The 12,708-nt window shown below is 34.0% G+C and overlaps 1 protein-coding gene across 1 annotated transcript; it reads right to left on the bottom strand.

Annotated features, from left to right (window-relative positions):
* Window positions 1–461: 461 nt before the first annotated feature.
* On the bottom strand, window positions 462–1,490 carry LOC120115315 (probable pectinesterase/pectinesterase inhibitor 21). Its single transcript, XM_039136047.1, has one exon. The coding sequence runs from the start codon at window positions 1,488–1,490 to the stop codon at window positions 462–464; it is 1,029 nt and encodes a 342-aa protein (XP_038991978.1).
* Window positions 1,491–12,708: the final 11,218 nt, after the last annotated feature.

Raw genomic sequence — 12,708 nt, 5'->3', positions numbered from 1 at the left:
TTGCTCCGGAGATGGTGCAGTCCCGATAGAATTGTCGTTTGGTGAATGCATAAAGCGTGTCTTGGTAACCGTCTATGGAACAATCGAAGAAGACTGAATCTTCCGACTGTACTCTCAACGCCACCGCTTGCTTTTTCATTGGATTTGGCCCTGCTGAATTCTCGAACGCTATGTTTTTTGCTATGAAGTTGTTTCCATCCACAGCTACAACGCAATATATACAATTATCATTACCGTATACATAATCATAAACTATGCATTTGTATAAATATATATAATTACTGAATGTTGCAGTGAAGTAGGTAGTGGGATTTCCACCCGGACCGGAGCTGATACTTCCGATGATTCGGGTTTTATCTTTACCATCTCGGATGAGTACCACGTACGACATTTCAGCAGCGAGTTCCACATGCTCGGCTTAAACTCCATCCTTGACGTGTATCACAAAAGGCTTGGTGGATTTACGGAGGGATTTTTTGTTTGGCTTCATTTAGGGTTTTGCAGTCTCCACTGCCGTCCTTGGCCACGACAAGATCGGGCTTCAAATCATCCGACAACATTCTTCGAGCTCTTTCTGGAATATTTAGCTCAATATCTTGGAGTAGCCGACGACGATTCCATCCTTGATTCTTTTCTCTAAACGAAGTCGAATCAGAATGGCCGAGAACCGGAAGTCTATCCTCATTTTGTAGTAGTTGACGACAGCGATTCCAGTTCTGATTCTTTTCTCTAAACGAAGTCCAATCAAAATGACCGAGAACCGGAAGTCGATCCCCGTCTCCGAGTATACGGCGGCGGCGGCGATCAAAGAGTCCCTCAACCTGCAACTGCTGAAGCTGGTCTTCTAATTCACATGCGATTGCAAGTCCATTTCTACTGAGTTGCATCGTGATATTGAGAATCTTCTTGATTTTGAGTGAAGCATGGGTTTTGGATTTCGTTCTTTCGAACCCATCTAAACAAGCTTGTTGGTAAGCAATGGTAGCACTCAACCAAATCTTCAAATCACCCAGCAGTTTATGAACGTTGATGACATCTACCTCCTCAACCACATCAAATAATTTTTCAAGTTCGCGTACAGTATCATGCAATAGAATTTTGCATGCATCTAAAGCACTTTTGGTCCCGTCATCTTCCTCAAGTTCCCTCAGGTACGTCGAGTTCTCCACCGCTCGATTCACATGCTTCATCGTTACCTTAAACGCTGCTCGAACCAGGTCTTTAACGTCCGTCCTATTTCCGGCTTCTTCCGTGAGTTGTTCTTCATATGCATCCTTGAACTTCGTTGGTTCACAGATCAACTGGACCGCCTTCTTTGAGGAAGAGGTGATAACATTTTTATTCCCATTCGTGGTTTCTTTGTCTAACTCGGCTTCTTTCTTGCCGCCGACCCCAACCGTCACAGCAACCACCACAGCCACCAAGAGGCAAGAACTGACGGTGATGATTGCGATAGTCCTCGTCTTCTGAGCATCCTCAGGGTTAGCCATTGTTGGAATATATAACTTTTATTGGGAAAAAAAGGCAATATTAGAGGAGCAGCAAATATTTTTATTCTTTTTTGCTAACTCCTTCGAAGGTGATGGAAAGCCTATTTTCTTAGTTACAATAACATGATCCGTTCTGGATTAGGGTTATTTTTAACATCATAAAACTTGAGCTTCGGCAACCAATTCGCAAGTCAAAATGATCTTAGTCGAAAATGTGGTCGAAATCATCGGCCACAAATTATTTTTAACTATATGTCGCGGCTGTTTTTCTCTTGGGCCCGAAATTGGGCTTCGACTTGAAATGAGTGGGTTAGAGTCGCCCCCGATTACTTTAAAAATATTTAGGTGGATTGGATACCATCTTACAAGATCTGCGTTTCAGCAGAAATGTGTCGGGTTCGGGGGTCGGTTACGGTCAAGGAAGGATTAACACCCTTGAACCGCCCTTTCGGTACCAATTAATTTGTTTGTTGTCTTAATTGCGAAAAATTAAAAATTAAAATTAAAATTTAAAAACCCGATTCGAATTACTTACCTTTGATTGGTTGGAAATCTTCTAAAAAAGGAATCAAAAATATTGGATAAAAGTATTAAATAAATCCATGAACAAAACAAATAAAAATAATAAAAATAAATAAAATAATAAATCAAAAGGGAAAAAAGAGAAAATAAATAAATAAATAAATAAAAAGGAAAAAGGAAAAAAGAGAATTAAAAAAATAAAGAAAGGAAAGAAAAAATAAGGAAAAAAAAAGAATAAGTCAAAAGAAAATAAATATAAATATAAGATAGAAAGATCATAATAATAAAAATAATAAAAAATAGAGATAAAAAATAATAACAATAATAATAATGAAAAAAAAAACCCAAAAAAACAAAAACAAAAAATGAAATGAAATAAAAAAAAAAGTTAAATAAAAATGAAAAAAATAATAAATAAATAAATAAATAAAAGGGACTAAATTGAAATAATAACAACTTGGGGGTACAATTTAAGAGAGAATTGGAATAAAAAATCGAATTGTGGGATACAAAAAGGGGCTTAGAAAACCCGAGGGGTTAAAAATGCAATTTACCCCTTTCACCTTGAAAACGTGCGGATCCAGCGTCCGGATCGGGTCGTGCGCGAGTCGGGCAGACGGGTTATATAAAACCCAGTTTTTCACCCCAAAATCTTTAATTTCTCATTCTTTCAAAATAAACCTCTCTCCCAACTCTCTCAGTTCTCTCAATGTTCTCTCACCCAGGCAATATCTGGCCACCGCCTCCAACGGCCGAAAAATTCAAATCCCCCTAAAACGTTCTCCTCAACACCCTTAAACTAAAACCGAGCCCCAAATCCCCTACAAACGCCTCCTCCGATGTAGATCTAGGAAACAAACTTCAGGTTTTTTTTACCTTTTTTCGCGAGACCGCTCGTTTTTCGGTGACCGCTCTTCTCCCCGGCTTGCTTTGATTTCTTTAATGTCTTGTATCTCTGTTTTGGTTGGTTTGACTGTTGGTCGTTCGATATATATGGTTTTGTTTTTTGTGTTTGGTTTGTGGTTGTGCCTTGTTGGTGTTTTCGTTGATGCGTTTTTGTCGTTTGTTGGTTCGATGATGATGCTCAGTCTTTCTGTTGGTTTGATCGATGATTTCGATATGTTTTGCTCGTTGTTCGCAGTGTTGATGTCGCCTCTGTTGTTCGCCTATAAGTTATTTATACAACCTCCTTGATGAGGTTGTTTCCGGTTTTAGTGGGGCTGGTTTCTCTCATTTGGGGTTTGTTGTTAACTAGCCGAAATCTCGAGATGGGTTAGTCCCGGGATCTTCGGTCGGACGCTTTGGCCGACCGTTCGCATAACCCTTGGTCTCTTTACTGTGCGGCGCTGTTAACTGACTTTTGGACTGTATTTTTGGACCTGAACCTTGGACAGAAAACAAACGAAAAATAAAAATAAGAAATAAATAATAATAATAATAATAATAATAATATATTATATATATAAATATTTTCAAAAACATATAATATATAAATTTCCAAAATGTTTTAAAACTATATATTATATATGTTTTCAAAAATGTTTTAAAAAAATTATATAATATATATATATATTTTCAAATATGTTTTAAAAAAACTATATATTATATATATTTTCAAAATGTTTTTAAAAACTATATAATATATAAATGTTTTCAAAATTATATGTTATATAAGTTTTCAAAATGTTTTCAAAACTATATATTATATAAGTTTTCAAAATGATTTTAAAAACTATATATTATATATATTTTCTAAAATGTTTTAAAAACTATATATTATATAGTTTTCAAAAATGTTTTAAAAACTATATATTATATATTTTCAAAATGTTTTTAAAAAACTATATATTATATACGTATTTTCAAAAACTGTTTACAAACCATATAATATATAGATATATATGTATAAAATAAAATATAAAAAATATATGAACGAAAATGAGTGTCTACACTATCCATTTAAAAAACAATCAAATCACTGAATTGGCCTTGCACTTGTAATTGGTTTCAGATAGATTAGTCAGTTAAAGAATTTCTACTTTAAAACCTTGAGGCAACAGTGTGTAAAAAGATATAGCTATGCAGTTAAATCATTTAAAGTTTAAATAAAAATTAAAAAAAACAATTAAATTAAATAATAATCTCATTGTTCAAACGGTTAAGTAGCATTTACATCCCGCTGTCAATGGTTTGAACTAGAGGTGGTCCCGTCATGAATCTGATTTTATAATATTATTATAAAATACTTTTGCATGCTTGAATCAAATTTAATTGATTGTACACTGACAGGGTTATCTGTTTAGTCTATATGGTTATGCATCCTTGTGTATGCCTTTATGAGTTTTTTATGATTTTGAATATAATTGTATGAAATATTGCATTACGCAATAGACTAATTTGTAAAGAGCAAGTTATTAATTTTTTATTATGCATTATACTACTTCGTGATGTTTTGAGCTTTGACTCACAATATCTTCAACTTCAACTCTTATTTTATTCTTCGACTCCACTATTTAAATAAATAAAACTCTATCTATTTGGTGATTAGTAGATGGGTGAATAGTTAGAGGTTTATTAACATGTGTATGCATTTTTCATGCTTGTTTGATCTGTGAGATAATTCTTGTATGTAACATTTTATATAATAAGCATGACCATTAGTGCATTTACTCATCAGACTCAGCTTTATAGCTCATTTAGTGTTTTCCTTCCTTCCAGATTGATTTGGTACATCAAATCTTAGACTCGACATTAAATGAAGATGATCATGTTTAAACTATTTCTGTTTTTTAAGTATTGTATCTTATTTTCAGTTGTGATTTCTTGAATATCTTATCGGACTTCTAAGACTTACTTTGAACTTTAAAAACTTAATTTTGAAAGCGATAATCAGTTTTATTTTCTGCGACATCTTAGATTTAATCATAACATATAGGTATGTTTTAAAGTGTTACGGTTAAAATTTGATAATGTTAGGTATGGATGCCCTACATGTATTGATGAATATGTGGCATCAGATGTCTCTGAAAATGATACGGTAGTTGTATTACCAGGAAACATGGATTTTTGAGGACGTGTACATCCTTTGACAAGGGCTAGCCACCTTGCTTGTCCTCTTTCGTTGCTTATGCTCTTGCTGGCATTGTAGATATTGATTTTGAGTCATGCATAGTTGGATCGTGGAAAGATGGAAAACAAATCTTTTGCAGGGATGTTTTGTTTTCTAGTGAAGTAGCGGCTAATGTTATACAATTTAATGTGCTGCACGACATGTTTAAAGCAGCATGTGAAGCAATCACCAAAGAAAATCCCATGCTGAATCTTAAGGACAATGTTATGTTCAGAGATTGTTAGCGTGTATAACCTGGAGTAAGCTGTTTGCTTAGCTGGCTTCTCACAGTTAGATTTGTTAGAGTCAGTTAAGGTTGTTGTGAGTTGTTGTAACTGTCAGAGCTTCTAGAATTGCTCTTATCTGGTGTATAAATGTAGCTCTCTTCGATTGAGAGAAAACGATTTTTTTGTGAGATGAATCAAGTTCTATAATCTTGCTTCACGTTTTCTTCTCGCTTCTTTTAGTTTGCTCTTCCTTGTAACTGTCAAATGCTATAGTGAAACTATAACATGGTATTGTAGACACTAATTTTTCACTTTCATATATTATTATTATTATTATTATTAATATATTATTATTATTATTAAATAAATAATTACAAATCCAAAACCCTAAACCCATTTACAAGGCCCGTTTACTGCTGTCCCAGACCAAAAGGAAACCCTAAACATTTGGGGTTTTAGCTAGGGTTTCTAAACCCTAGCACTTCAGCCGCCGCTGCTTCCAGAAGTTTCTGCCAGGTGCCTCCTCCAGCTGCTGCCGACGCCTCCCAAGCTAGATGGTCCAACCAGCTGCTGCCGACGCCTTGTTGCCACGCCGTCGCCTCAATAAAGGCTCCAGAATGCCAGATAACAGCCCACAACCATCCCTACGATGAGTCACCAGCCTAGCTTTGGTGACTCACCGAGGTTTTCCTCTCGGGACCGGTCCAAACAGAACATCATGGTGGCTATAAAAGCCATCGAAACCTGTAAAAGAAGAAACGGAGAGGAAGAGACGAACAGCCACGAAAAAAGAAGAGAGATACTAACATACGAGGAAAACAGAGGAGCAACAGACCAATACAGAACCCAGCAAGACCCAACACCAACAACAATAGCAAACTATCAACGATCTCAGTCAACAATAAATAAAAAGGAAGATAAAAAGAGCAACTTACCTTCGGAGTACCCCAAACGTCGTCGGAAACCACCGAAATTTGAAGGAAAAAATTTAGATCTGTGGAATTTGAGGTTTCTTTAGAACAAGGGGAGGTCATATTCGGGTTTAGGAGAGCACGACCTTCGTTTTGATGTATTTTGGCATTTTCCAGCCACAATGGATGGTGGCCGGCGGGGCAATTAGTGCCTAAACAAGGTGGTCGGTCGGGACTGAGTTCTCTCCGGCGGGAGAATGTAGAGAGAAGCCAGAGAGAACTCTGGTTCTCTCATTTCAGAGAGATAGGAGGGAAAGAAGAGAATTAGGAGAATGGCCCGAAGGGCCGATTTTTTGGCTTAAAAACCCCTCCCCGAACGACGTCGTTTTGGGGGAAGGGTATGTCTGTAATTTCACCACTGGACAAATCATTTCCGCGGCCCTTCAGGTTTTGTAAACAATTCATTTTAGTCACTGAATTTGACTTTTATGCCTTTTAATTCGTTATTTAAATTTTGTGTTTATTATAATTTAGACACTACAATAAATTTCCATATATTTTAATTTAGTCTCGTAATTTTATTTTATATTATTTTAGTCCTTTCCAGTATAATTACATACTTTAGGGTAAATAACCGATTTAGTCCCTTATTATTTAATTAATATTTATTTTAATCATGTATAATTATATAGGTTAAATTACATTGTTAATATTTATGTTTTATAATATTTCGAATTGGAGCTTTTAATTTTAATAATTGATATTTTAATCATTGATTAATAATTAAGGGTTAAGTTACTATTATTAATTATATTTCAAGTTATGTTCATTAATTTAGATAATTTATATTTTAATACTATAGGATTTTTTTCATTTATTTATTTATTTGCAATATTATTTTATTATTACTTTTAATATATATATGTAAATTATTACTTTCATTATTATTTTTATTATATATATATATATATATCGGTTTAAATAATAATATTTATTTATTTTTAATATCAAAGAAAAGGACAGTCTTAAAACAACTAGATGTCCTATTCTGATATTTTAAAAATAAATAAATATCTTACTTATAAAAACCAGAAAATACATATTGTTTTATTTTATTAGAAAAAAATTATTATTTTTAATATTTAAATATTAAGAAAGGGCAATCTTAAAGCAATTGGATGTCCATTTTCTGATATTTTTAAATAAATATTTTACTTTTATCAATTTTATATATTAATCTAATTTTTTATTATTTTTAGATAAATATATTATCAATATTTATTTATTTTTTATATATTAAGAAAATAGTTGTCTTAAAGCACCTAGAAGCTCTTTTCTGATATTTCTAAATAAATAAATATTGTGTTTAATAAAATATATACATTAAAATTATATTAATAAACTTAACAGAATTATGAATTAAATATATTTTTAAACTATTAAATTTCCAATAATAGAGACAATTTATAATTAATAAGTACCAATTTTGGGCGTTGTAGGGGTGCTAATCCTTCAAACGTAACCGACCACGAATCCTTTTTTATTTCTAAAAAGAACGAATTTTTGGTTAAACGCATATCAGTTTATCTTTTAACTGATGTTTTCTAAAAACAAACTCTTTTAAAAGGTAGTTTTTAGGTATTCAACCTACCTGACCCAAAAGGCCGATGGCGACTCCCAAAACATTTTTTAATTATCCACATTATTTTTCCCGCCAAGTAAAAATTCGTGCCCGGACGAAAATCGGTTACGACAGCTTGGCGACTCCGCTGGGGATTTTTCAAGATTTGAAATTAATTATAAATTGTCTCTAGAAATTAAAAATTCATATATTTAATTTATAATTCTTTCCTTTCAATTTTTTTATACATATACTTATTATTTTTGTAATATTTTATATATTCTTCTTTATGATTGTTTTTATTTTATTTAAAGGTGTTAAATTTCATTTTTATTTAATTGTTTGTTAGAAGTCTGAATATTTCTCCTCACACACAATACTTGCATTGCATAAGCATAATCTCTATAACTGAGGTTTGTCCCTTTTAAGTGGGAGTGAAAGCGACATCTTCATGAGAATTTATTCTCCGTGTCAGACCTAGCAAGTAGCTTTCGGGGTTCATATGCTCTATATCTTCGTGAGAATTTATTCTCCGTGTCAGGCATAAAGAAATGTGTCCCCTCGAATTGAACTCGGTCCGCTTAAGTCTGTGATGGACTAGGATTGAGGGTTGGCAGTCCAATGGGGCATCAACAAGGACAGTTCGAGTACCTTTACTCTTAGAACTGAAACCTTGCATATAATAAACCCTAGAAATTCTCCTGATCTAAGACAATACTGAACCTCTGTCCGTAAGTGTACACAAAGGAGAAATAAGCTTTAGCTTTTAATTATTTATTATTTTTCTCTCTGAATAAATGCATGCGAACTAGTAATCATGCAGTTAGGTTAATTTTTCCAAACAAAGCATGGAACTAGAAAGCATGAGGTTAGGATACATTATATACCTTGATATATAGAATCTTTCTTGGTACTAACCAATTTATTTTTTCTCTTCCCATTTTTTCATACATTTTGTTTTGCTTCAACATTTTTATATTAATTTCTTTCGTTTGCATTGCATGATAATAGCATAACCAAAAGGTGTTGACTTGAAAAACTGTTCATCAAATTGGAAAGAAATCATAAATGGACAAAAAGTTTTATGACCGAACAAAATATGACGCAACAATGGAATGACATCCTGAGGGAACTTCGAAGATAGAGGAGAGTTATGCACCTAAAGATCATGTGTCCATTAAGGAGAAAGAGGAGATACGAGAAATAAGAGAGCAGATGTCCAAGATGATGGATAGAATATCTGTTTTGGCCAAAGGAGAAGAGATTCCTGCACAGAAAGAGAGAAAGCTTAATGAAGATAATCCTGCAATTTCAGATATGCAAGGGACATCTGATCCTAACCAATTTGAGAAGTTGCAGACAATCATTATTTGTATTCACAAGTTGTCTGGAGATATTCAGAAAATGGTGACAACTGTAAAAGCTCCCAGAGATGAGAAGAAATCATATAATCTGAAATCAACTAAGTTTAGTCTGCTCCCGACGTCTAAAACTCAGGTTCAATCCAAGACAAAAGGCGGTTCTCATTTTGATGTTATCCCTATATCATATAAAGAGTTATATGAGAAGCTACTTGAAGCACGAAAAGTGGCTCCATACTGCATAAAACCGTTCCAAACTCCGTATCCGAATTGGTATGACATCAACGTTTATTGTGAATATCATGTCGGAGCTCAAGGACATACCATCGACAACTTTCTTGCTTTCAAACATCGAGTCCAAAGACTTTTGGATCAGGAAGCCTTACAGTTTATGATAAATGATCAACCTAGTTTGGTAATTGAAGATCCTGCCAGATCAACACCAAATGTATTCAAAGGTAAGGGCATCAGTAGGGACATCCAAAAGGAAGAAGATTTGCTGAGGTTCGAAGCTCAAATACGGCATTTGAATGATCAAAACGATAAATTGAGCACCGAAATAGAAAGTATACAGGAAGATTTCCAAAAGGTCAGTCAAGCCTTTCAAAATACTGGCATAGGAAACACCCCCAGAAGAGTGGATAAAAGAGGTCACCAAACTAAAAAAGAACTGTAACATATATGAAGGCCGAGCCAAGAAGTTTTATCATTACGAGTTGCAGAAGAAAGACGCAATGCATCTATCAGTGAATTGAAAAGATGTCAAGTCAAAAATCAAGTGTTGAATAGAACTATGACTAACATGGAAGCATCATATCAGATCCATCAGCATGAGATTGATACTGAATTAAAAGCCACTATCGACAAGAACAAGAAATTAAAGAAATGTTTAGAGGATTATGAAGATCTTGTACGAGAACTTATTGAGCACAAAGACTTTCTCACAAAGAAAAATGAACAACATTGTTTATAACTTCGAGAGTTGACACAAAGGATGAAGGAAAAAGATAATATCATGAATGAAGATGCTGCTCAAGCAAACAATGTGGCTCATAAGCTGGTGGACATAGCTAGCTTCATAAGAGAATTAAAGCAGATTGATAACTCCACACCTGAGCATGAGTGGAAGTTAGTTTGGCTTTTAAGGGAAATAGAGAAATTAGGAGTAAAAGTCATCCCCTATATGTAAAAGTTTTGTTTAGTGCACGGAAACTTTTGTGTTCAATGAAATCTGTTCTAAGATGATCACTCTTGAGTAACATCTTTTCATACATACATTTACATTTCACATATTTGCATTTTTATCTTGCATTTATACTTTTGTGTTTGCATTGGCATTGCACAGTTTGCATTCTTATTTTTACATTTATGCATTTTCACATTTACGTTACATTTGTTATTTTAAATATTGTTATATACATTAAATATAAAAACATGTAAATAATTAATGAAAGGTTTTGTAACAGTAAAACCAAGGTCATTCATTCATTTTACTTTACCATCATCGTGAAAACAATGAAGCAATCTTATGAGGGACTACAAGATCAGTGGCTAGAACAATTGACAGGGTTACCTCAGGATATTAGGAAAGAAGCTTCAGATTCAATACCAGATGGACTAAATCAAATTATTCAGGGGATGACATCTGATAAAGAAGAGATAACTGATAAAGAGCAACCATGCTATCAGATTAATGAGTCGAGAATGATAACGAACCCTGGGGCATCCCACTCGAACCCAAGGAATAACTTCATTAATTATTCACAATATGAGGAGAGACTCAAGAGGATGGATGAAGCAATCAGAAATATGAAAGGTGTTAATGCCTCTCACAAAGAATTAGAGGCAAGAGAGCTTAGCTTGGTTCCAGATTTGGTTATTCCCCATGAATTCAAAATGCCTGATTTTGAGAAATATGATGGTACCAATTGTCCCCTAATCCACCTGAGAATGTTTTGCAGAAAAATGGAAGGATATTTAAGTTCTGATGATCTATTAATTCACTCTTTTCATGATAGTCTTGTCGGGCCAACAGTAGTCTGGTATAATCAGTTGACCCAAGAACAGATCAAGAGATGGGTTGATCTAGCTGATGCATTTTTGGGAATGAAAGATTTCAAGAGTATGTTTTAAGATGGAGAGGAGTGGAAGCACAAGTTCAACCTCCCATGTTAGAAAAAGAGATATCATGTATGTTCCGTGATTTCCTTCCCGCTCATTTCTTCGAGTTAATGCAGGCAAATCCGACGAAGGAATTCGAGAATCTTGTGACAAGTGGAGAATTAATTGAGAATGTAATTAGCGAAGAAAACGCAAAAGTCACATCCAAGAGCCCGAAGGATCAGAAAGTGAAAGCTGATGATGTGAATGAATGTAGCATTCATAGTCCCCGTAATTGCAAAAGGAAAAGAGCAAGTAGTTGTTCGGATCAACCAAAGAAAGTCATACGATCAAGAAAATTTTTGGAAGTGTTCCAAACTTCCATTTCAGACTTGTATCCTCATTTGGTTAAAGGTCAATACATTACACCAAGACCAACCCCTTCTGCCTATTGCTATGATCAAAATAGCTTCTGTAATTTTCACTTGGGGGTGAAGGGGCATTCAACAGGGAGTTGTTGGCCACTGTTAAAAGAAATAGAGACGCTTGTTAACAAGGGGGTCTTGACACAAGAGATGATCAAGAAATGGAGAGCAAATAAGGATGAAAATCCTAGGCCGATTACACAGCCAACAGTAGAGGAGTAATGATGCATAAACAAGTGGAAGTGTTATCTACCACTGTAGTACTTTCTATTTTCAGCATCTTGTTTGAACTTGTTTTTTTGTTCATTTCTCCACTTTTTGTGCAATAAATAAATGTGTGTTGCTTTTATGGTTATAAGCAAGGAATCAAGTTTTAACCTTGAGATTCTTGAATATCAAGTAGATTAAATATTATTTTAATTTTTCAAGAGTTATAAATATTTGGAAAGTGATAAAATTATATCTTCCATATCCCATCCAACGCCAATTACTTGACCCTTACTAAAACCAAATCTTGACACTACAATTATCTGAGACTTTGAAGAAATGTCTCTACCTGTTTTTGAGATACCAACTCTAGATGTTTACCTTTTCGGGTAGAGTTGATAGATGATACTACCTTCCACCATATACATGACTTTAAAAGTCACATATTTACCCTTCCAAACACAAAACCATCATAAACCAAAAGACCTCAAAAGAACCAAACTTTCAATTATCCGGGAATCTTCCTGCAAAAAGAGACGATATGAGGCATCATGAATCAACTTATTGAAGATGATTTCGAGTGATTTGGGTATACTCAAAGAAGAAGGAAAAAGTGATTGATTGAAATAAATATATCATGCATTAATTACATTTTTTTCATGTAAATAAAGTTAATCTTGAATATTTATCCCCCTGGATATACCTCTTTTTACAAGGACTTCTATGTATGAGATG

Source organism: Hibiscus syriacus, unplaced genomic scaffold (genome assembly GCF_006381635.1).
Source record: "Hibiscus syriacus cultivar Baekdansim isolate YM2019G1 unplaced genomic scaffold, ASM638163v2 tig00110263_pilon, whole genome shotgun sequence".
In the NCBI taxonomy this organism is placed as follows: domain Eukaryota; kingdom Viridiplantae; phylum Streptophyta; class Magnoliopsida; order Malvales; family Malvaceae; genus Hibiscus; species Hibiscus syriacus.
This window is presented reverse-complemented; position numbering and strand designations above follow the sequence as displayed.